Here is a 23,852-nt window from a genome sequence, read left to right as displayed (position 1 = left end):
TGCACTTGGAACCAATTTATGTTTGAATTTTATATTTGCGCTATGAACAAATATTATTACACGTGATATTTATGTGTCCGTTTACGTGTCCGATTGACGTATATACATTCATATGGATTTACAGGTTTTAATATGAGAAGTGTGGCCGCCGATGATGCCCGGGTTTGTGTTCGGACGCGTCCACAGATGTTTAATTGTTGGATTTGTGAAGTCCGGCGGTAGATACTATGACAACCCGTAATATGCCCGTATGTTTGTTTAGCATTTTTGCCTAAAAAAGCACGAACGAAGCGAGAGTTGGCCATGATTCACGAGATTTTTTTTCAAAACTATGATGTATTTTATAGCAAATTCGGAAACTATAGTAAAGAGTGGAGAAAAATCAAAACTAGCACCCCGTCGGCCACGTGTGGGCCGAAAAGGGTGTTTTCGGCCTCCCTTTGGCCGGAATGGACTTTTCGGCCTTGCCTTGGCCGAAAAGGTGCGTACCTGGACCGAAAAGACCTTTTTGGTTAGGAGTAGGCCGAAAAGTCCTTTTTGATCAGGAGTAGGCCGAAAAGTCCCTTGGCCCCACTTTTTCACGCTAATGGTTGACCGAAGTAGTATGGCTCCACTCTTCGGCTTACGTTAGGCCGAAGAGATTTTTTTTTAATTTTGGTATATAAATAATGTGCAACCATTGTCCATCTTAGACACTGAAAAAATATATTTTCGCGCAACCCTTTCCCCTCAATATTTCCCCGTCAACTCTTTCCCGCCATCCGTTTTCCGCAAACTCCTTCCCGCCATATGTTCCTGCCACCCGTTTCCCGCCAACCCTTTCCCGCCATACCACAGTATACCATTAAATAAATTCTTCATATTTAAAAAAATGGGATAAAAGCGCAAGCGATGGAGTCAAAAACCTGACCTCACGCTGGGTATATGTGTTACCAGCCAAATAGGATAGCATATGGCTAATGTATTTATATAAAAAAATTATTTTTTATATACATTTGAAAAAAGGGAAAAGATTTTGAGAAACATGATTTTTTTAAAATATGAAGAATTTATTTAATGGTATACCGTGGTATGGAGGGAAAGGGTTGGCGGGAACATATGGCGGGAAGGGGTTGGCGGGAAACGGGTGGCAGGAACATATGACGGGAAGGGGTTGGTGGGAAACGGGTGGCGGGAAAATATTGAGGAAAAAGGGTTGCGCGAAAATATATTTTTTTAATGTCTAAGATGGGCAATGGTTGCATAGTATTTATATACCAAAATTTTAAAAAAAATCGCTTCGGTCTAACGTAAGCCCAAGAGTGTAGCCATGCTACTTCGGTCAACCATTAATGTGAAAAGGTGGGCCCAAGGACTTTTTGGCCTACTCCTGACCAAAAAGGACTTTTCGGCCTATTCCTGACCAAAAAGGTCTTTTCGGCCCAAGTACGCACCTTTTCGGCCAAGGCAAGACCGAAAAGTCCATTTCGGCCAAAGTGAGGCCGAAAACACCCTTTTCGGCCCACCCGTGACCGACGGGTGCTAGTTTTGATTTTTCTCCATTCTTTACTATAGTTTCCGAATTTGCTATAAAATGCGTCATAGTTTAAAAAAAAAATCGATTCACGAGAGGGCACATGCGACTCTGCCGAGCAACGGCCGCGATGCCCGCCGCGGCGGTCGCACGCACCACCTGCACCGTACCCTCGTCAACTCCCGCCCACCTCTCACAACATCACAGTGGCCACATGACACGGCCAGTGGCAGTCTGTAACCTCTGTTTCTGTGTCGCTTCCTAGCCAAGTCAACCCAAGCTACTCAATACAATATGTCCCCTAATCCCATGAAGCCCACCAACAAAAATAATGCAACCGAAGCATCCATCCATGGATTATTATTTGACACCATCCTCCAAATGATCCAATCTGGTCCAGGTATTCTTCTAGATCTGGCACATTCTGGTCAGAGATCCATGCCCATGCACGGCGTACTAGAGCAGCGGAGGTAGCGCCGTCCTGCCGTGCCGAGCAGTTCTTTCCTGGGCACTCGCTGGCGAGCTGGGCAAAGGGACCGGAGAAATTTCTATGTTCTGCTCAGTAACCAGATCGCCCTAGCTGTGAGTGTTAGCTTGCGGTGTTGCAGCAATGGCGGTGACCACGCTGCAGTTCGTCGGCGCGTTCCTGCTGCCGCTGCTTGCCGTGGCTTCGTCGTTTGATCCGTTCCACCGGGACGCCCAAAGGATGGATCCCATGGGCGGCGGCCGGCAGCAGGGGCCCTTCATCCCGCACGAGTACGTGCGCTTCGTCGACGTCAAGCGGCAGTGCCGGTCCGTGCTCTCCGCCGCCGCCGACCTCAAGTTCGACGCCAACCGCGCCGCCGCCCTCATGCCGGAGCTGTCCTTTGTTAAGGGCGACTGGAAGCAGGACGTCGACGACGGCGCGCCGCTGATGCCGTTCGACGGCACCGACGCGCCCGAGGGCGGCGCGGCAGGGGCGATGGCTGACCCGCTGCCGCTCGCCACGTTCATGCTCACGCACGTCGACGTGGCGCTCCGCGGGAAGACGGCGCTCAACGTCAGCGGCGTCCTCGGCGTCGCCGTCTCCCGCAACGGCACCGCCCCGGAGATGGGCCCCTACGTGTCGCCGGAGCTCAAGGTGTGGCCTGGGAGCACCGAGATGAAGATACTCTTCGAGGGGGTGTACACCGAGACCGGCGACGGCGAGAGCGTGCTGTGCCTGGTCGGCGAGGCCGTGCTCCCGCGGCGCGGCAAAGACGCCGCCAACCCGTGGGACTGGGCCAAGAACACCGACCGCAACAACTTCCAGCCGCCAATCACCCACGACAAGAACATCCTGCTCGTGCTCCGGTACCCCACCACGCTGACGCTGACGACGCGCGCTGTGCGCGGCGAGCTCACGAGCACCAACGGCAAGTCGGACGCCGGCTACTTCGGCGCCGTCACGCTGCTGTCGCAGCTGGGCGCCTACTCCAACTACAAGTTCGGGTCGGAGGAGCTCGTGAGCACGGTGTGCAGCCCGCAGCCTTACCGCGACGACATCCTCGGCGACGGCCGTGGGATATACAGAGGCGGCTCGCTGTGCGGCATCCTCGACCTGTTCACGTCGGAGGACGTGTTCGCCGTCGTGCCCAACTGGAAATGCAACTCGTCAGACGCTCTCTGCCGGCGGCTCGGGCCGTTCGAGACCGACAAGTCGGTAGACGCGACGGACGGCGGGTTCAAGGATGTCAGCATCGTCATGCAGGACATCCGTTGCGAGCCGAGTACCGTTCCTGGTGAGAGATCGGCCAAGGTCTCGGCGGTGTTCCGGGCCGTTGCACCGTGGGAGCACCGGTACACGGCGGCGAAGAGGAGCGGGCTCAGCGGCATGACGCTGGCCGCCGAGGGCGTGTGGCGCCCGTCCACGGGCCAGCTCTGCATGGTGGGGTGCCTCGGCGTCGGCAAGAAGGCGTGCCACTCCCGCGTGTGCCTGTACGTGCAGACGACCTTCTCCGCCACCCGCCGGGGCATCGCCGTCGGGCAAATCACCCGCATCGACGGCAAAGGCGGCGTCGCCCACTCGCCGCTGACGTTCAAACGGGCGGTGCACCCGTCGGAGCTGTGGAACCGGTTCGGCGTCTCGGGCGGCGCACCGATGAGCATGGCGTACGACTACACCAAGGCCAAGCAAGCTGGGGAGTTCCTCACGCGCAGCGAGCCGTTCAACTTCGGCACTGCCATAGCCAAGTCTCTGCTGAGCTATCCGCGTTTGGCGGGCGACCTCACCCGCGACCTGTCCAGCCTCGCCGACGAGCTCACCCTCCACGTGCCGGCCGTGCCCGACCCGTTCCCTCGCGAACGCTTCGAGCGGCCGTTCCTTCAGCTGGAGGTGCTCTCGCTCGGGCCGCTCGTCGGCCGGAATTCGCCGGGGTTTCCAGGCGGCACGGATGGACTTGGCAAAGAATCCAATCCCAAAGAGTCTCCCTCCTCGGAAATGCAGGCAGCGAGGGCGACGACTCTCCTCAACGTGTCCGCGGAGCTGACGCTCTCCGGGAGCCCCTACCTGAACGTGTCGGCCCTGTTCCTGGAAGGCGTGTACAACCCGGTGGACGGGCGGATGTACCTGATCGGGTGCCGGAGCATCTATGCGCCGTGGCGAGCCTTCTCGGCCATGGGAGCGCTGGAGGACGGCATGGACTGCTCGATCGAGATGAGGGTGGACTACCCGCCGACGACGGCGCAGTGGCTGATCAACCCCGCCGCGAAGGTGCACATCACCAGCACGCGCGACGCCGGCGACCCTCTGTGGTTCGACGCGACGTCGCTCCAGACGCTGCCGATCATGTACCGGGAGCAACGGCAGGACATCCTGTCCCGGCGGAGCGTGGAGGGGATCCTCCGCGTGGCGACGCTGGCGACGGCCATCGCCGCCGAGTTCAGCCAGCTGATGTACATCAAGGCCAACACGGACGTGATGCCGTACGTGTCCCTGGTGATGCTGGGCGTGCAGGCGCTGGGGTACAGCATGCCGCTCATCACGGGCGCCGAGGCGCTGTTCGCCCGGATCGCCGCCGCGGGGGGCTCCGTGGACGGCGTGGCGCCGCCGTCGTACGTGGTGGACAAGAGCCAGCTGTACTGGATCATCGACTGCGTCGTGAAGATCCTCATCCTCGCCGCGTTCCTCCTGACGCTGCGGCTGGCGCAGAAGGTGTGGCGGTCGCGGATCCGGATGCTCACGCGCTCCCCGCTGGAGCCCGGCCGCGTGCCCAGCGACCGGAAGGTGCTGCTCTACAGCTTCGGCGTGCACATGCTGGGGTTCATGGTGATCCTGGGCGCGCGGTACGTGAGCGCGCTGGGGCGGCCGCTGCGGCAGGAGGACTCGTACATGGACACCCGCGGCAGGTCGCACGCGCTCCGGCAGTGGGCGGTGACGCTGGAGGAGTACGTCGGGCTGGCGCAAGACTTCTTCCTCCTCCCGCAGGTGGTCGGCAACGTGCTCTGGCGGATCAGCTGCCGGCCGCTGAAGAAGAGCTACTACGTGAGCGTGACGGCGGTGCGGCTGCTGCCGCACCTCTACGACTACGTCAGGGCGGCGCCGGCCATCAACCCCTACTTCGCGGAGGAGTACGAGTTCGTCAACACCAGCCTCGACTTCTACTCGGCGTTCGGCGACGTGGCCATCCCGCTGCTCGCCGTCGCGCTCGCCGCCGCGGTCTACGTGCAGCAGCGCTGGAACTACAAGATCATCAGCAGGACCGTGAAGACGCAGCAGAAGAAGCTGCAGCACCTCGGCTCCAGGGTCTACGAGCGGCTGCCGTCCATGTCGTCCGGCAACTTCGAGGCCGAGCTCGTCTCCGGCGTCAACGAGGCCGTTGGGCTCGTCGGGCCGCACCGGGACGCCAGCCTCGGCTAGGTAACAGATCGGACGGTTCTCTGTAGGTTGACAATGTATGTGCTTCTTCTTCTTTTTTTCTTCTAAAAATCAAATGTATTTCTAAAAGTTCAATAAAGTTTCACACATCTTTGAGCTTTACTCCATCCTCTATAACACTATGCTCCCTAATTTTAAAAAGCCCACATTCAATTAAAGTCTTCAAAAGTTTGGTCACCCGATTTTTATCGGGTCAACAATTTCTCAAAAGCTCTATCATTCAATTCTTTTATACTATACACACTATGCTTCCTAATTTTTAAGGCCTCAAAACTAATTGAGGTTTTAAATTTAGAATTAAGTCACTTGATTTTGATCGGGTCAACAATTTATTAAGGAGCTCTCAATTCTTTTAATTCACTATGTTTTCTAATTTTGAAACTCTTCTATTCAATTGGGGTGCTCAATTTTGGATTTCGTTTATGATTTTGACCGTGCCAACAATTTTTCAAATCAATCAGCAATAACCGGCATATAAAAACATATCAATCAACACCGTGTTATATAAATAATAATAAAACACACTCCATCATCTCCCCCACCTGCCAAACTAAATATTATATCAATTGTAAAATATAAAGGGTATTAGTATTTTGAAAAGTCAAATTTCTATAACTTTGACCAAGTTTAGAGCAAAAAAATATCAACATCCACAATATATTAAAAAACTGTATGGAAATTCATTTCATGATAAATCTCATCATACCGACTTGATATTATGTATTTAGATAAATTTCTCTATAAAATTTGATCAAACTTAAAAGATTTGACTTTTCAAAAAAGTAATACACCTTATATTTTAAAACATATTTTTTTAAGAAACCCAACAACACCAACTGGACAACAAGGCACACCCAACCCTTGTAATTTGTGCCAATCTCGGCCACATTAGAGGCTAAGCACGCTTCGCCGCGCCGTTCTTCAGTCGTGGGATTAACTCTTTTGTATCTAGTACATTATGGTGATCGGTTGTTTTATTTAGATTTTATTTGTGTTGGCTTGTGTTTAATTTATGTTCTAACAGTGTTTTGTGTTCGTATACCGTGTCAGCTTATTGTTGGAGATACTATTTGTTTCGAAAGGAGCGTAGACTTGTTTGGTGCATGGTTATGATGTCTTTACACGTTCTGATTTTCGTGTCAGCTCGTGGTGGTTGTTTGAGCCTCTCAGGAGCTCCTATTTCATGTTGAACCCGTGGAATTGCCGCTATAGCGCTCACATAGGCCGCCCCATGAAGCTCTTGCTCGCTCAATTTAGCTCCCTGCTCCTCTCGCGCGCTTAGTTCTTTTTTCACTCACCCCATGTCTAGCTCAATAAAATAGGCTAAATTTTTATTCATATTTTTAGTTTAATTAAAAGATGTTCAAGAATTTTTTAAATACTGTAAATGTTAAAAATTATGAATTTTAGAAAACATTCATGAATTTTAAAAAAGTTCACAAATAAAATAAGTTTTCAAATTTTAAAAATGTTCAAAACTTTAAATGGTCTTGAAATTTAAAAATATCCGTGAATTTAATATTAATGCATCCGAGTAAAAGTGAATTTAAACAAACGTTTTGCTTTCGAATGTTTACGAAGTTTAGAAAGCGCTCATGAATTAATGCAGAAAGAATAAAAAATAAAAGAGAAATAAACCAAACATCACACAATCTTACAAGCGGGGCACTCAGCGACCCCATAATCCCTGAAGCACCAGAACGTTTCAAATCATGGGAACTTAGTATCTCTGTAGATTTTGGAATTCTCTGAACATCACTGACAAGAACTCTAGAACTGATGGCTCCAGAACTGTCCTAGTGCTGATTAATTAATTTATACTGTAACTGATGCTGATACGCATGATTTTCAGCTTGCAGCGACCTTGCTTAATCATGTGACAACCATATTGAGCTTGTGCTGCATAATTAGCTTTGAGCAGAAGCAGAGGATGGTCATGTGCTTCCCCGGGGGGCCAGCGACCGATCTGGCGTCGGGTCTGGGAGGCCAAGGTTCCCCTAAAGATGCGGATTCTTGCATGGAAAGTTGTGTCCGGCGCACTCGGGACGAACGGATGCAAGAAATATTGACACATCTCGCCGCGAGATACATGCCCGCTGTGTGGTACGGAGAAAGAAACGAGCTTCCATGCCTTAGTGTCTTGCGTGCATGCTCGTCAGGTGTGGACGAAGATGCGCCAGGCATGGGATCTCCCCGATCAGGATATACTGCAAGATTCAGGCAATGAATGGTTACTAAATATTCTGCTTACTGCCATGATCACATGCGGGATTGCACCATAATGTTAATCTGGAGGATTTGGTCTCTGCGGTCAGACTTGGCTCACGGCAAGGCTATTCCATCCGCTGATGTGATAGCGGAGTATCTCCAGAGCTATATGTCTTCTTTGCAGTTGTCTAGGAAGTTTACCATTGAAGAAATTATGGAAGGAAAGATGCAGTTGAGGGAGGAGGCCCTGGTGATACAGCGAGCTGTAGTTGTCCCTCAACCTTGGCCGAGACCACCAGCGGGTTGGGTCGCCTTATCAGTTGATGGAGCTTATTCTAACTCAGACGGATCGGCTGCTACAGGTATGATCCTACGACGAACTGATGGTAGCGTTATTTTTGCAGCCTACATATGCATCTTCAGTTGCAATGACGCTCTGGAGGCTGAGATACATGCCTTAATGCAAGGTATGGCCTTGGCTATTTCAACACTCTGAGTTGCCTGTCATTGTTCAGTCTGACTCCTCAGAAGCACTCCTGGCATTGAAAGGAGACAGTCTTTTCTGTTCCTCTTATGGAAATCTAGTTGCTGAGATCCAACTTCTTATGAGTGAAAGGGAGTTTATTCCTTCGAAAATTAAACGTGATCATAATAGGGTACTAGATCGATTGGCTTTGTATAGTCGTACGGAAAGTACTACTGCTGTATGGCTAGGTAGAAGGCCATTTTGTGTGGAGGAACTTGTACCACTCGATTGTAACCCTATAAATTTGAAATAAAATCCTTTTACCCTCGCAAAAAAGAAGAAGCAGAGGATGGTCTAGGCAGCTACCTGTATCTGTATGTGATGGAGTCATGGAGAGGGCAAGCTCGACTCTACTGTGTGCACGGATATGGCGGAGTCCTTTCTGTATTTGGTTTCGTTTCCATAGTTCATGTGTTCTCGGATCCCTTTATTGGGCTCCACCCATTTGTTCTTCATTGTAAAATAGGGTCTAGTTTATTGTATATCATCCACACAATATCCACCTGACGAGACTGTGTTTCCTTATTTCAACACCAGCGTCTCAGTTGATCCTACTTTCCTTGAACATGCCCTCACTTTTTCATCCGATGAACCCGGATGTTTATGTGCGTAAATATGACTTGTCCTATTTATCACCTAACTTGTACATTGTAGGCGATATTGCTCTGTGTTCTCCTCGGGTGCCTGTTGCTGCTCCGCCGCCTCTTGACGTGCTCGACGTGCATGCGCCGGACGTGCATGTCACGCCGCCCGATGCAAGCGCGGCTGCTTCGCCAGATGGCAAGCCCGCAGTCGTGGCTGGGTCGCCACCCTCGCCTGTCGCGGGTGGGTCGCCTCCCTCGCCCGGTGCGTCACCCGGGTCGCCACCCTCACCTGGGTCGGCCGAGCCCGCGGTCGTCCCTCGGCCCGTGTCACCTGTCGCTGAGGCCTCCTCAGCCGCGACACCCCTGGCTGAGCCCTCGTCGCCGCCATCACCTTCTACCGGCGCTGCAGTTCCGGGGCACGCTATGGTTACACGTCATCGTGATCATACGCGCAAGGAGAAGTCTTACAGTGATGGCACGGTTCGGTATGATTCTCGTCGTCATGCCTTCTTCGCCGCGCCAGTTTCCCACCGTGATGCCTTGGGTGAACCTGCCTGGCGTGCTATCATGTCTGAGGAATTTGCTGCTCTTCGTCACACTAACACCTGGGTGTTGGTGCCTCGGCCACCTGGTATTAATATTGTGGGCTGCAAGTGGATTTTCAAAACCAAGCATCGTTCGGATGGGTCTGTTGATAAGCACAAAGCTCGTCTTGTTACTCGCGGTTTCACTCAACAGCACATGATTGACTATGGGGATACTTTTAGTATGGTGGTGAAGCCTGCCACGGTTCGCTTGGTTCTGTCTCTTGCTGTGTCTTGTGGTTGGAGCCTCCGACAGATTGATGTGAGCAATGCCTTTTTACATGGGTTCTTGGCCGAAGATGTGTATATACAGCAGCCACCCGGGTTTGAGGATGCCACTTATCCCTCTCATGTCTGCAAACTCGAGAGGTCTATCTATGGTCTCAAACAGTCGCCCCGTGCCTGGTATGCTTGTTTGAGTCAGCGCCTTTCGCAGCTCGGTTTTGTTGCCTCCAGATCAGATGCGTCTCTGTTCATCTTCTCACAGGAAGCTATTCAGATCTACATGCTGGTGTACGTCGAGGATATTGTGATTGCTGGCTCTACCCCAGCCGTGGTGGACCGCCTTGTGCAGTCATTATTTGCTAGCTCTCCCATCAAAGATTTGGGTCGCCTGGACTACTTTCTTGGTTTGGAAGCGTCCTTTCATTCAGGGGGCATGACCTTGACGCAGAAAAAGTATGCATTGGATCTTTTTCATCGCGTCAACATGGAGAACTGCAAGGCCACTTCCACTCCGCTTGCTACGTCCGAGAGTCTCTCACGTCATAGTGGTGCACTACTGGGCACTGACGACTCTTTTTGGTATCGCAGTGTGGTTGGAGCACTTCAGTATTTGACCCTCACTCGTCCTGATATCTCTTTCGCGGTGAACAAAGTGTGTCAGTTCCTGTCTCAGCCTACGAAGGATCATTGGGAAGCAGTTAAGCGTATTCTGAGATATGTCAAAGGTACGCTAGACATGGGACTACGGATTCGTAAGTCCAGATTTACTGGAGTGAGTATATTCACCGATGCACACTGGGCATGCTGTGTTGATGATAGGCGCTCCACTGGTGGCTTTGCTATATTTGTTGGACCCAATCTTCTATCTTGGAGCTCAAAGAAGCAACCCACAGTCTCGAGGTCAAGCACCGAGGCAGAGTATAAGGCATTGACCAATGGCACGGCTGAAGCCATTTGGATAGACTCAGTTCTCACAGAACTTGGAGTCCCACGGCAGCGTTGTGACGCCCCGAGACCGTTGCGCCAGGTGTCTTCTGTTGGGTTTCGTAGTAATTTTAAAAAAAATTCCTACGCACACGCAAGATCATGTGATGCATAGCAACGAGGGGGAGAGTATTGTCTACGTACCCTACGCAGACCGACTGCGGAAGCGATGACACGACGTAGAGGAAGTAGTCGTACGTCTTCTCGATCCAACCGATCAAGCACCGAAACTACAGCACCTCCGAGTTCGAGCACACGTTCAGCTCGATGACGATCCCCAGACTCCGATCCAGCAAAGTGTCGGGGAAGAGTTCCGTCAGCACGACGGCGTGGTGACAATCTTGATGAACTACAGCAGCAGGGCTTCGCCTAAACTCCGCTACAGTATTATCGAGGAATATGGTGGCAGGGGGCACCGCACACGGCTAAGGAATCGATCACGTGGATCAACTTGTGTCAACTTGTGTGTTTAGAGGTGCCCCTGCCTCTATATATAAAGGAGGAGAGGAGGGGAGGCTGGCCGGCCAAGGGGGGGAGGCGCAGGAGAGTCCTACTCCCTCTGGGAGTAGGATTCCCCCTCCAATCCTAGTCCAACTAGGATTCCTCGGAGGGGAAAAGAGGAGGAGGGGGTCGGCCACCTCTCCTAGTCCTAATAGGACTAGGGGAAGGGGGGGCGCGCAGCCCATCTAGGGCAGCCCCTTCTCTTTTCCACTAAGGCCCACTATGGCCCAAATAGCTCCCGGGGGGTTCCGGTAACCCTCTCGGTATTCCGGTAAAATCCCGATTTCACCCGGAACACTTCCGATATCCAAATATAGGCTTCCAATATATCAATCTTTATGTCTCGACCATTTCGAGACTCCTCGTCATGTCCGTGATCACATCCGGGACTCCGAACAACCTTCGGTACATCAAAATGCATAAACTCATAATATAACTGTCATCGTAACCTTAAGCGTGCGGACCCTACGGGTTCGAGAACAATGTAGACATGACCGAGACACGTCTCCGGTCAATAACCAATAGCGGGACCTGGATGCCCATATTGGCTCCTACATATTCTACGAAGATCTTTATCGGTCAGACCGCATAACAACATACGTTGTTCCCTTTGTCATCGGTATGTTACTTGCCCGAGATTCGATCGTCGGTATCCAATACCTAGTTCAATCTCCTTACCGGCAAGTCTCTTTACTCGTTCCGTAATACATCATCTCACAACTAACATATTAGTTATAATGCTTGCAAGGCTTATGTGATACCTCTCCGACAATCGGAGTGACAAATCCTAATCTCGAAATACGCCAACCCAACATTGACCATTGGAGACACCTGTAGTACTCCTTTATAATCACCCAGTTACGTTGTGACGTTTGGTAGTACCCAAAGTGTTCCTCCGGTAAACGGGAGTTGCATAATCTCATAGTCATGGGAACATGTATAAGTCATGAAGAAAGCAATAGCAACATACTAAACGATCGGGTGCTAAGCTAATGGAATGGGTCATGTCAATCAGATCATTCTACTAATGATGTGACCTCGTTAATCAAATAACAACTCATTGTTCATGGTTAGGAAACATAACCATCTTTGATTAACGAGCTAGTCAAGTAGAGGCATACTAGTGACACTATGTTTGTCTATGTATTCACACATGTATTATGTTTCCGGTAAATACAATTCTAGCATGAATAATAAACATTTATCATGATTATAAGGAAATAAATAATAACTTTATTATTGCCTCTAGGGCATATTTCCTTCAGTCTCCCACTTGCACTAGAGTCAATAATCTAGATTACACTGTAATGATTCTAACACCCATGGAGCCTTGGTGCTGATCATGTTTTGCTCGTGGAAGAGGCTTAGTCAACGGGTCTGCAACATTCAGATCCGTATGTATCTTGCAAATCTCTATGTCTCCCACCTGGACTAGATCCCGGATGGAGTTGAAGCATCTCTTGATGTGTTTGGTCCTTTTGTGAAATCTGGATTCCTTTGCTAAGGCAATTGCACCAGTATTGTCACAAAAGATTTTCATTGGACCCGATGCACTAGGTATGACACCTAGATCGGATATGAACTCCTTCATCCAGACTCCTTCATTTGCTGCTTCCGAAGCAGCTATGTATTCCGCTTCACATGTAGATCCCACTACGACGCTTTGTTTAGAACTGCACCAACTGACAGCTCCACCGTTTAATGTAAACACGTATCCGGTTTGCGATTTAGAATCGTCCGGATCAGTGTCAAAGCTTGCATCAACGTAACCTTTTACGATGAGCTCTTTGTCACCTCCATATACGAGAAACATATCCTTAGTCCTTTTCAGGTATTTCAGGATGTTCTTGACCACTGTCCAGTGATCCACTCCTGGATTACTTTGGTACCTCCCTGCTAAACTTATAGCAAGGCATACATCAGGTCTGGTACACAGCATTGCATACATGATAGATCCTATGGCTGATGCATAGGGAACATCTTTCATATTCTCTCTATCTTCTGCAGTGGTCGGGCATTGAGTCTTACTCAATTTCACACCTTGTAACACAGGCAAGAACCCTTTCTTTGCTTGATCCATTTTGAACTTCTTCAAAAAATTTGTCAAGGTATGTGCTTTGTGAAAGTCCAATTAAGCGTTTTGATCTATCTCTATAGATCTTAATGCCTAATATGTAAGCAGCTTCACCGAGGTCTTTCATTGAAAAACTTTTATTCAAGTATCCCTTTATGCTATCCAGAAATTCTATATCATTTCCAATCAGTAATGTGTCATCCACATATAATATCAGAAATGCTACAGAGCTCCCACTCACTTTCTTGTAAATACAGGCTTCTCCGAAAGTCTGTATAAAGCCAAATGCTTTGATCACACTATCAAAACGTTTATTCCAACTCCGAGAGGCTTGCACCAGTCCATAAATGGATCGCTGGAGCTTGCACACTTTGTTAACTTCCTTTGGATCGACAAAACCTTCCGGTTGCATCATATACAACTCTTCTTCCAGAAATCCATTCAGGAATGCAGTTTTGACATCCATCTGCCAAATTTCATAATCATAAAATGCGGCAATCGCTAACATGATTCGGACGGACTTAAGCATCGCTACGGGTGAGAAGGTCTCATCATAGTCAATCCCTTGAACTTGCCGAAAACCTTTTGCGACAAGTCGAGCTTTGTAGACAGTAACATTACCATCAGCGTCAGTCTTCTTCTTAAAGATCCATTTATTCTCAATTGCTTGCCGATCATCGGGCAAGTCAACCAAAGTCCATACTTTGTTCTCATACATGGATCCCATCTCAGATTTCATGGCTTCAAGCCACTTTGCGGAATCTGGGCTCACCATCGCTTCTTCATAGTTCGTAGGTTCATCATGATCTAGTAGCATGACTTCCAGAACAGGATTTCCGTACCACTCTGGCGCGGATCTTACTCTGGTTGATCTACGTGGTTCAGTAGTATCTTGATCTGAAGTTTCATGATCATTATCATTGGCTTCCTCACTAACCGGTGTAGGTGTCACTGAAACAGTTTTCTGTGATGAACTACTCTCCAGTAAGGGAGCAGGTACAGTTACCTCGTCAAGTTCCACTTTCCTCCCACTCACTTCTTTCGAGAGAAATTCCTTCTCTAGAAATGATCCATTCTTAGCAATGAATGTTTTGCCTTCGGATCTGGGATAGAAGGTGTACCCAACAGTTTCCTTTGGGTATCCTATGAAGACACATTTCTCCGATTTGGGTTCGAGCTTATCAGGTTGAAGCTTTTTCACATAAGCATCGCAGCCCCAAACTTTAAGAAACGACAACTTTGGTTTCTTGCCAAACCATAGTTCATAAGGCGTCGTCTCAACGGATTTTGATGGTGCCCTATTTAACGTGAATGCGGCCGTCTCTAAAGCATAACCCCAAAATGATAGCGGTAAATCTGTAAGAAACATCATAGATTGCACCATATCTAGTAAAGTACGATTACGACGTTCGGACACACCATTGCGCTGTGGTGTTCCGGGTGGCGTGAGTTGTGAAACTATTCCACAGTTTTTCAAATGTACACCAAACTCGTAACTCAAATATTCTCCTCCACGATCAGATCGTAGAAACTTTATTTTCTTGTTACGATGATTTTCAACTTCACTCTGAAATTCTTTGAACTTTTCAAATGTTTCAGACTTATGCTTCATTAAGTAGATATATCCATATCTGCTCAAATCATCTGTGAAGGTGAGAAAATAACGATATCCGCCACGAGCCTCAATATTCATCAGACCACATACATCGGTATGTATGATTTCCAACAAATCTGTTGCTCTCTCCATATTACCGAAGAACGGTGTTTTAGTTATCTTGCCCATGAGGCACGGTTCGCAAGTACCAAGTGATTCATAATCAAGTGGTTCCAAAAGTCCATTAGTATGGAGTTTCTTCATGCGTTTTACACCGATATGACCTAAACGACAGTGCCACAAATAAGTTGCACTTTCATTATCAACTCTGTATCTTTTGGTTTCAACATTATGAATATGTGTATTACTACTATCGAGATTTAATAAGAATAGACCACTCTTCAAGGGTGCATGACCATAAAAGATATTACTCATATAAATAGAACAACCATTATTCTCTGATTTAAATGAATAACCGTCTCGCATTAAACAAGATCCAGATATAATGTTCATGCTCAACGCTGGCACCAAATAACAATTATTTAGGTCTAATATTAATCCCGAAGGTAGATGTAGAGGTAGCGTGCCGACCGCGATCACATCGACTTTGGAACCGTTTCCCACGCGCATCGTCACCTTGTCCTTTGCCAGTGCCCGCTTATTCTGTAGTCCCTGTTTCGAGTTGCAAATATTAGCAACAGAACCAGTATCAAATACCCAGGTGCTACTGCGAGCTCTAGTAAGGTACACATCAATAACATGTATATCACATATACCTTTGTTCACCTTGCCATCCTTCTTATCCGCCAAATACTTGGGGCAGTTCCGCTTCCAGTGACCAGTCTGCTTGCAGTAGAAGCACTCAGTTTCAGGCTTAGGTCCAGACTTGGGTTTCTTCTCTTGAGCAGCAACTGGCTTGCTGTTCTTCTTGAAGTTCCCTTTCTTCTTTCCTTTGCCCTTTTTCTTGAAACTAGTGGTTTTGTTAACCATCAATACTTGATGCTCCTTTTTGATTTCTACCTCCGCAGCTTTCAGCATTGCGAAGAGCTCGGGAATAGTCTTGTTCATCCCTTGCATATTATAGTTCATCACGAAGCTCTTGTAGCTTGGTGGCAGTGATTGGAGAATTCTGTCAATGATGCAATCATCTGGAAGATTAACTCCCAATTGAATCAAGTGATTATTGTACCCAGACATTTTGAGTATATGCTCACTGACAGAACTGTTCTCCTCCATCTTGCAGTTATAGAACTTATTGGAGACTTCATATCTCTCAATTCGGGCATTTGCTTGAAATATTAACTTCAACTCCTGGAACATCTCATATGCTCCATGACGTTCAAAACGTCGTTGAAGTCCCGATTCTAAGCCGTAAAGCATGGCACACTGAACTATTGAGTAGTCATCAGCTTTGCTCTGCCAGACGTTCATAACATCTGGCGTTGCTCCAGCAGCAGGCCTGGCACCCAGCGGTGCTTCCAGGACGTAATTCTTCTGTGCAGCAATGAGGATAATCCTCAAGTTACGGACCCAGTCCGTGTAATTGCTACCATCATCTTTCAACTTTGCTTTCTCAAGGAACGCATTAAAATTTAACGGAACAACAGCACGAGCCATCTATCTACAATCAACATAAACAAGCAAGATACTATCAGGGACTAAGTTCATGATAAATTTTAAGTTCAATTAATCATATTACTAAAGAACTCCCACTTAGATAGACATCCCTCTAATCCTCTAAGTGATCACGTGATCCAAATCAACTAAACCATAACCGATCATCACGTGAGATGGAGTAGTTTTCAATGGTGAACATCGTTATGTTGATCATATCTACTATATGATTCACGCTCGACCTTTCGGCCTCCGTGTTCCGAGGCCATATCTGCATATGCTAGGCTCGTCAAGTTTAACCTGAGTATTCTGCGTGTGCAAAACTGGCTTGCACCCGTTGTAGATGGACGTAGAGCTTATCACACCCGATCATCACGTGGTGTCTGGGCACGACGAACTTTGGCAACGGTGCATACTCAGGGAGAACACTTCTTGATAATTTAGTGAGAGATCATCTTATAATGCTACCGTCAATCAAAGCAAGATAAGATGCATAAAAGGATAAACATCACATGCAATCAATATAAGTGATATGATATGGCCATCATCATCTTGTGCTTGTGATCTCCATCTCCGAAGCACCGTCATGATCACCATCGTCACCGGCGCGACACCTTGATCTCCATCGTAGTATCGTTGTCGTCTCGCCAATCTTATGCTTCCACGACTATCACTACCGTTTAGTAATAAAGTAAAGCATTACATCGCGATTGCATTGCATACAATAAAGCGACAACCATATGGCTCCTGCCAGTTGCCGATAACTTGGTTACAAAACATGATCATCTCATACAATAAAATTCAGCATCATGCCTTGACCATATCACATCACAACACGCCCTGCAAAAACAAGTTAGACGTCCTCTACTTTGTTGTTGCATGTTTTTACGTGGCTGCTACGGGCTTAAGTAAGAACCAATCTCACCTACGCATCAAAACCACAACGATACTTTGTCAAATAGACTCCGTTTTAACCTTCACAAGGACCGGGCGTAGCCATACTTGGTTCAACTAAAGTTGGAGAGGCAGTCGCCCGCAAGCCATCTCTGTGCAAAGCACGTCGAGGGAACCGGTCTCGCGTAAGCGTACGCGTAAGGTTGGTCCGGGTCGTCTCGTCCAACAATACCGCCGAACCAAAGTATGACATGCTGGTAGGCAGTATGACTTGTATCGTCCACAACTCACTTGTGTTCTACTCGTGCATATAACATCAACATAAATAACCTAGGCTCTGATACCACTGTTGGGTTTTGTAGTAATTTCAAAAAAAATTCCTACGCACACGCAAGATCATGTGATGCATAGCAACGAGGGGGAGAGTATTGTCTACGTACCCTACGCAGACCGACTGCGGAAGCGATGACACGACATAGAGGAAGTAGTCGTACGTCTTCTCGATCCAACCGATCAAGCACCGAAACTACAGCACCTCCGAGTTCGAGCACACGTTCAGCTCGATGACGATCCCCGGACTCCGATCCAGCAAAGTGTCGGGGAAGAGTTCCGTCAGCACGACGGCGTGGTGACGATCTTGATGAACTACAGCAGCAGGGCTTCGCCTAAACTCCGCTACAGTATTATCGAGGAATATGGTGGCAGGGGGCACCGCACACGGCTAAGGAATCGATCACGTGGATCAACTTGTGTCAACTTGTGTGTTTAGAGGTGCCCCTGCCTCTGTATATAAAGGAGGAGAGGAGGGGAGGCTGGCCGGCCAAGGGGGGGAGGCGCAGGAGAGTCCTACTCCCTCTGGGAGTAGGATTCCCCCTCCAATCCTAGTCCAACTAGGATTCCTCGGAGGGGAAAAGAGGAGGAGGGGGCCGGCCACCTCTCCTAGTCCTAATAGGACTAGGGGAAGGGGGGGCGCGCAGCCCATCTAGGGCAGCCCCTTCTCTTTTCCACTAAGGCCCACTATGGCCCAAATAGCTCCCGGGGGGTTCCGGTAACCCTCTCGGTATTCCGGTAAAATCCCGATTTCACCCGGAACACTTCCGATATCCAAATATAGGCTTCCAATATATCAATCTTTATGTCTCGGCCATTTCGAGACTCCTCGTCATGTCCGTGATCACATCCGGGACTCCGAACAACCTTCGGTACATCAAAATGCATAAACTCATAATATAACTGTCATCGTAACCTTAAGCGTGCGGACCCTACGGGTTCGAGAACAATGTAGACATGACCGAGACACGTCTCCGGTCAATAACCAATAGCGGGACCTGGATGCCCATATTGGCTCCTACATATTCTACGAAGATCTTTATCGGTCAGACTGCATAACAACATACGTTGTTCCCTTTGTCATCGGTATGTTACTTGCCCGAGATTCGATCATCGGTATCCAATACCTAGTTCAATCTCGTTACCGGCAAGTCTCTTTACTCGTTCTGTAATACATCATCTCACAACTAACATATTAGTTATAATGCTTGCAAGGCTTATGTGATGTGTATTACCGAGAGGGCCCAGAGATACCTCTCCGACAATCGGAGTGACAAATCCTAATCTCGAAATACGCCAACCCAACATTGACCATTGGAGACACCTGTAGTACTCCTTTATAATCACCCAGTTACGTTGTGACGTTTGGTAGTACCCAAAGTGTTCCTCCGGTAAACGGGAGTTGCATAATCTCATAGTCATAGGAACATGTATAAGTCATGAAGAAAGCAATAGCAACATACTAAACGATCGGGTGCTAAGCTAATGGAATGGGTCATGTCAATCAGATCATTCTACTAATGATGTGACCTCGTTAATCAAATAACAACTCATTGTTCATGGTTAGGAAACATAACCATCTTTGATTAACGAGCTAGTCAAGTAGAGGCATACTAGTGACACTATGTTTGTCTATGTATTCACACATGTATTATGTTTCCGGTAAATACAATTCTAGCATGAATAATAAACATTTATCATGATTATAAGGAAATAAATAATAACTTTATTATTGCCTCTAGGGCATATTTCCTTCATCTTCCATTTATTTGCTTTTGTTGCCTTGTCATTTGTTTGCGTGTTCCATCTTACCATGTCATCATCCGCATTGCATTATCATGTTTTCGAAACTTGCATCCGTCCGGGTTCCCCCAGTTCCATCCGTTATCTGTTCTGAACCCAGACACACTTGCACGCACCCCGGCACGTCCGAATATTATTTTAGAAGTGGTCGGAAAATTGTTCTTGGAATGGGATGAAAGTTGGCGTGCGATGTTGTTTTGTTGTTAGTAGACCGCCTGCCAAGTTTCATTGCGTTCGGAGTCCGTTTGACGCCCCAACGGATAACTATAGCGACATTATAGTCGGTCAAAACGTCGGACGTTTTCGGTCTTCGGAAACAGTCACCGGGCCTCTCCTCTTCTCTCTTCTCAGCCCTCTGCCTTCTGCACTACCTCTCACCGTCAGGCCCTACCTAACCTCTCTCGTCAGCCTGCGGCCCTCCTCGCGCGCGCGCCCGAAAGCTGTCCCGGACGCGACCCGGACAGTCGTCACCGTTGGATCCGGATCATCCCCGAACATCTACAAAACGTCTCCGTTTTTCTCTTTGGGCTACCTAACCTATTTTTCCCGTCCGTCCGATTAAGATCGGAGGGACCTAATGCCCCTATCCAAAAATCCACTTACTACATATAGACCAGTCCCCTAGGCAGCAACCCTAAAATCTAGGGTCTTGTCCCGTCGAGCCGCCGCCACCTACCGTATCTTCCTCGGGATCCAGATCCAATCCACCTCCTCGCCTCGATCCAACCGCATCTCGCAGCGCCAGCAGAACCCCGTCAAGCCCGCGCCAAGCCCCTGCCTTGTCGAGCTTTTCCTCGCCGCCCGGATCATTTCCCCAATCGCCGGACCTCCCTGCAAGCGTCGCCGCCGGCGACCACAGGCCCAGCGCCCTGCCTTGCCTCCTTCCCTCGCTCTTCTTCCTCCATTGCCCCTCTCTCACAGTGTGTTCCCCTCTTTCTCTCATGTCTCTGCAGGAACCGAGCAACACCTTCCCTCCCTGCCGTCTCTGCCTCCCTCGACCTCACCGACCGGAGCACCAGGTGACCAGAGGCCTTGCCATGGCCATGGAGCTCCAAGCATCTTGTTGCCGCCGTCCGATCTGCTTCAGAACTCCGTCAAGTCCCACGCCGCGCCGTACTGCTCCGCTCCCGGCGGCCTCCACCTCGCCTGCCCGTGAAGCTCCATCCGCCGCCGCTGCCCCGTTTTGCCAATCGCCGCGCCCCTGCTTCGTCCTGCTGCAGGAGGAGCAGAGAGTCAGCGCCCAGCCGCCCAGAGCAGAGGACGAGCGCCTCGCCCGCTCGCGTTGACCCGCTCGACCGCCCGGATCCGCCGCGTCCACAGCCGGCCTCCTCTCCAGCTTCGCGCCAAGCCCCTGCCTCGCCGGAGTCTTCTCCTCGCCGCCGCGTTCGTCAAGTCCCTGCCGTCGCCGCTTCTTTGTCTCTGTCGAGCAGAGAACGAACAACGAACGCACGCAGCCACCGCTCGCGTTGACTACACCCCTTCCACCTCCTAGTCGATCCAGCCGCAGCGCTCCGAGGCCCAGCACCGGCCTGCCTTTGCCTTCCAGATCTGGGCCGAAGCCCATGGTGAGGCCCAGCGGAGCCTCTGTTGTTTTTTTTTCTTTCTGTAGACCCAGTTTGCTTCAGATTCGGCCCGATAGGGTTTTTTCCCTGTTCTACAATTTTGTTCTTTTTTTCAGAGTCAGCAGATGTGCAGGAAACCCCCTAGACAACATGCATATAATAACTCACAATTGGTGCATCGGATTAAAATGAATTATATAGGAAAAATGCTTAGATTTATGTGTAGGTTAATTATATCCAACTTTCATGCATGTTTGAAATGGTTAAAATGCTGTTTGTTTAAATTTGTTTAAATAACTTGCTAAAATGCTTTATTTCATAACTAAATAACCGTAGCTCCAAATTAAATAATCTTTATATGTAAATGGGGTAGAAAAATGCCTAGTTTAACATGGTGTACTTGTTTTGCATGTTTAATAACTCTAAAATTGTGTTTAGGGCAGAACAGTACCAAATCTATAATATGCTCATGAGGAGTTTCCGGAATTGTTGTTCGTTGCTTCCGGCCTCATTTAAACTTGCCTAGATTAGATAGTTTCATCATGCTTCACCTCTTGCCATGCTAACAACATTTAATATTGTTGGATACATAAATGAGAGAGAACTAAATAAGTCATGTGGTGTTTTCTTCAATATGCAACTCCGTTGCATAATGAGCTCCACTTAATTTGTAGAATTGTTTGTGCACTTTGCCATGCCATGCTTCATTAAACCGTACATGCATCATACTCGATTGTGCATCACGCCATGTTGATGTGTTGGTTGTTTACTATGTTGTTTGCTTCTTTCCGGTGTTGCTTCTTCGGCTTGGTTCCGATAACGTCGTGTGTGTGAGGATCCGTTCGACTACGTCCGTTTGTCTTCTTCATGGACTCGTTCTTCTTCCTTGCGGGATTTCAGGCAAGATGACCATACCCTCGAAATCACTTCTATCTTTGCTTGCTAGTTGCTCGCCCTTTTGCTATGCCTATGCTGCAATACCTACCACTTGCTTATCATGCCTCCCATATTGTGCATCTATATACTTGGTAAAGGGTGGAAGGTTCGGCCTTATGCATGGTGTTTTGTTCCACTCTTGCCGCCCTAGTTTCCGTCATACCGGTGTTATGTTTCTGGATTTTGCGTTCCTTACGCGGTTGGGTTATAATGGGAACCCCTTGACAGTTCGCCTTGAATAAAACTCCTCCAGCAAGGCCCAACCTTGGTTTTACCATTCGCCACCAACCTTTTTTCCCTTGGGAGTCGCTGAAGGAAATATGCCCTAGAGGCAATAATAAAGTTATTATTTATTTCCTTATATCATGATAAATGTTTATTATTCATGCTAGAATTGTATTAACCGGAAACATAATACATGTGTGAATACATAGACAAACAGAGTGTCACTAGTATGCCTCTACTTGACTAGCTCGTTAATCAAAGATGGTTATGTTTCCTAACCATGGACAAAGAGTTGTTATTTGATTAACAGGATCACATCATTAGGTGAATGATCTGATTGACATGACCCATTCCATTAGCTTAGCACCCGATCGTTTAGTATGTTGCTATTGCTTTCTTCATGACTTATACATGTTCCTATGACTATGAGATTATGCAACTCCCCTTTGCCGGAGGAACACTTTGTGTGCTACCAAACGTCACAACGTAAATGGGTGATTATAAAGGTGCTCTACAGGTGTCTCCAAAGGTACATGTTGGGTTGGCGTATTTCGAGATTAGGATTTGTCACTCCGAATGTCGGAGAGGTATCTTTGGGCCCTCTCGGTAATGCACATCACATAAGCCTTGCAAGCATTGCAACTAATGAGTTAGTTGCGAGATGATGTATTACGAAACGAGTAAAGAGACTTGCCGGTAACGATATTGAACTAGGTATTGAGATACCGACGATCGAATCTCGGGCAAGTAACATACCGATGACAAAGGGAACAACGTATGTTGTTATGCGGTCTGACCGATAAAGATCTTCGTAGAATATGTGGGAGCCAATATGAGCATCCAGGTTCCTCTATTGGTTATTGACCGGAGACGTGCCTCGGTCATATCTACATTGTTCTCGAACCCGTAGGGTCCGCACGCTTAAGGTTTTGATGACAGTTATATTATGAGTTTATGCATTTTGATGTACCGAAGTTTGTTCGGAGTCTCGGATGTGATCACGGACATGACGAGGAGTCTCGAAATGGTCGAGACATAAAGATTGATATATTGGAAGCCTATATTTGGATATCGGAAGTGTTCCGGGTGAAATCGGGATTTTACCGGAGTACCGGGAGGTTACCGGAACCCCCTGGGAGGTACATGGGCCTTAGTGGGCCTTAGTGGAAGAGAGGAGAGGTGGCCAGGGCTGGGCCGTGCACCCCTCCCCCCTAGTCCGAATAGGACAAGGAGAGGGTGGCGGCGCCCCTCCTTCCTTCTCTCTCTCCTCTTTCCCACTTCACGAATCCTATTCCAACAAGGAAAGGGGGGAATCCTACTCCCGGTGGGAGTAGGACTCCTCCTGGCGCGCCCTCTCCTGGCCGGCCGCACCCCCCCCTTTGATCCTTTATATACGGAGGCAGGGGACACCCCATAGAGACAAGTTGAGCCACGTGATCACATTCTTAGCCGTGTGCGGTGCCCCCTTCCACCATAGTCCTTGATAATATTGTAGCGGTGCTTAGGCGAAGCCCTGCGACGGTAGTACATCAAGATCGTCACCACGCCGTCGTGCTGACGGAACTCTTCCCCAACACTTTGCTGGATCGGAGTCCGGGGATCGTCATCGAGCTGAACGTGTGCTAAAACTCGGAGGTGCCGTAGTTTCGGTGCTTGATCGGTCCGGCCGTGAAGACATACGACTACATCAACCGCGTTGTGTTAACGCTTTCGCTGTCGGTCTACAAGGGTACGTAGATCACACTCTCCCCTCTCGTTGCTATGCATCACCATGATCTTGCGTGTGCGTAGGAATTTTTT

At 48.6% G+C, this 23,852-nt stretch overlaps 1 protein-coding gene across 1 annotated transcript; it reads left to right on the top strand.

The window, feature by feature from the left end:
• Nucleotides 1–1,822: 1,822 nt before the first annotated feature.
• On the top strand, nt 1,823–5,510 carry LOC123060497 (uncharacterized). Its single transcript, XM_044483245.1, has one exon. It carries the CDS (start codon nt 2,124–2,126, stop codon nt 5,388–5,390), a length of 3,267 nt encoding a protein of 1,088 aa, XP_044339180.1. The 5' UTR covers nt 1,823–2,123; the 3' UTR covers nt 5,391–5,510.
• Nucleotides 5,511–23,852: the final 18,342 nt, after the last annotated feature.

The sequence above is a fragment of the Triticum aestivum genome, chromosome 3A, assembly GCF_018294505.1.
Source record: "Triticum aestivum cultivar Chinese Spring chromosome 3A, IWGSC CS RefSeq v2.1, whole genome shotgun sequence".
NCBI classification, from domain to species: Eukaryota; Viridiplantae; Streptophyta; class Magnoliopsida; order Poales; family Poaceae; genus Triticum; species Triticum aestivum.
The sequence above is the reverse complement of the archived record's forward strand: the minus strand, read 5'-3'. Positions and strand labels throughout refer to the sequence as shown.

Coding starts and splice junctions, on each gene's coding strand:
- LOC123060497 (XM_044483245.1), top strand. CDS start 2,124: ATGGCGGTGACCACGCTGCAGTTCGTCGGCGCGTTCCTGCTGCCGCTG.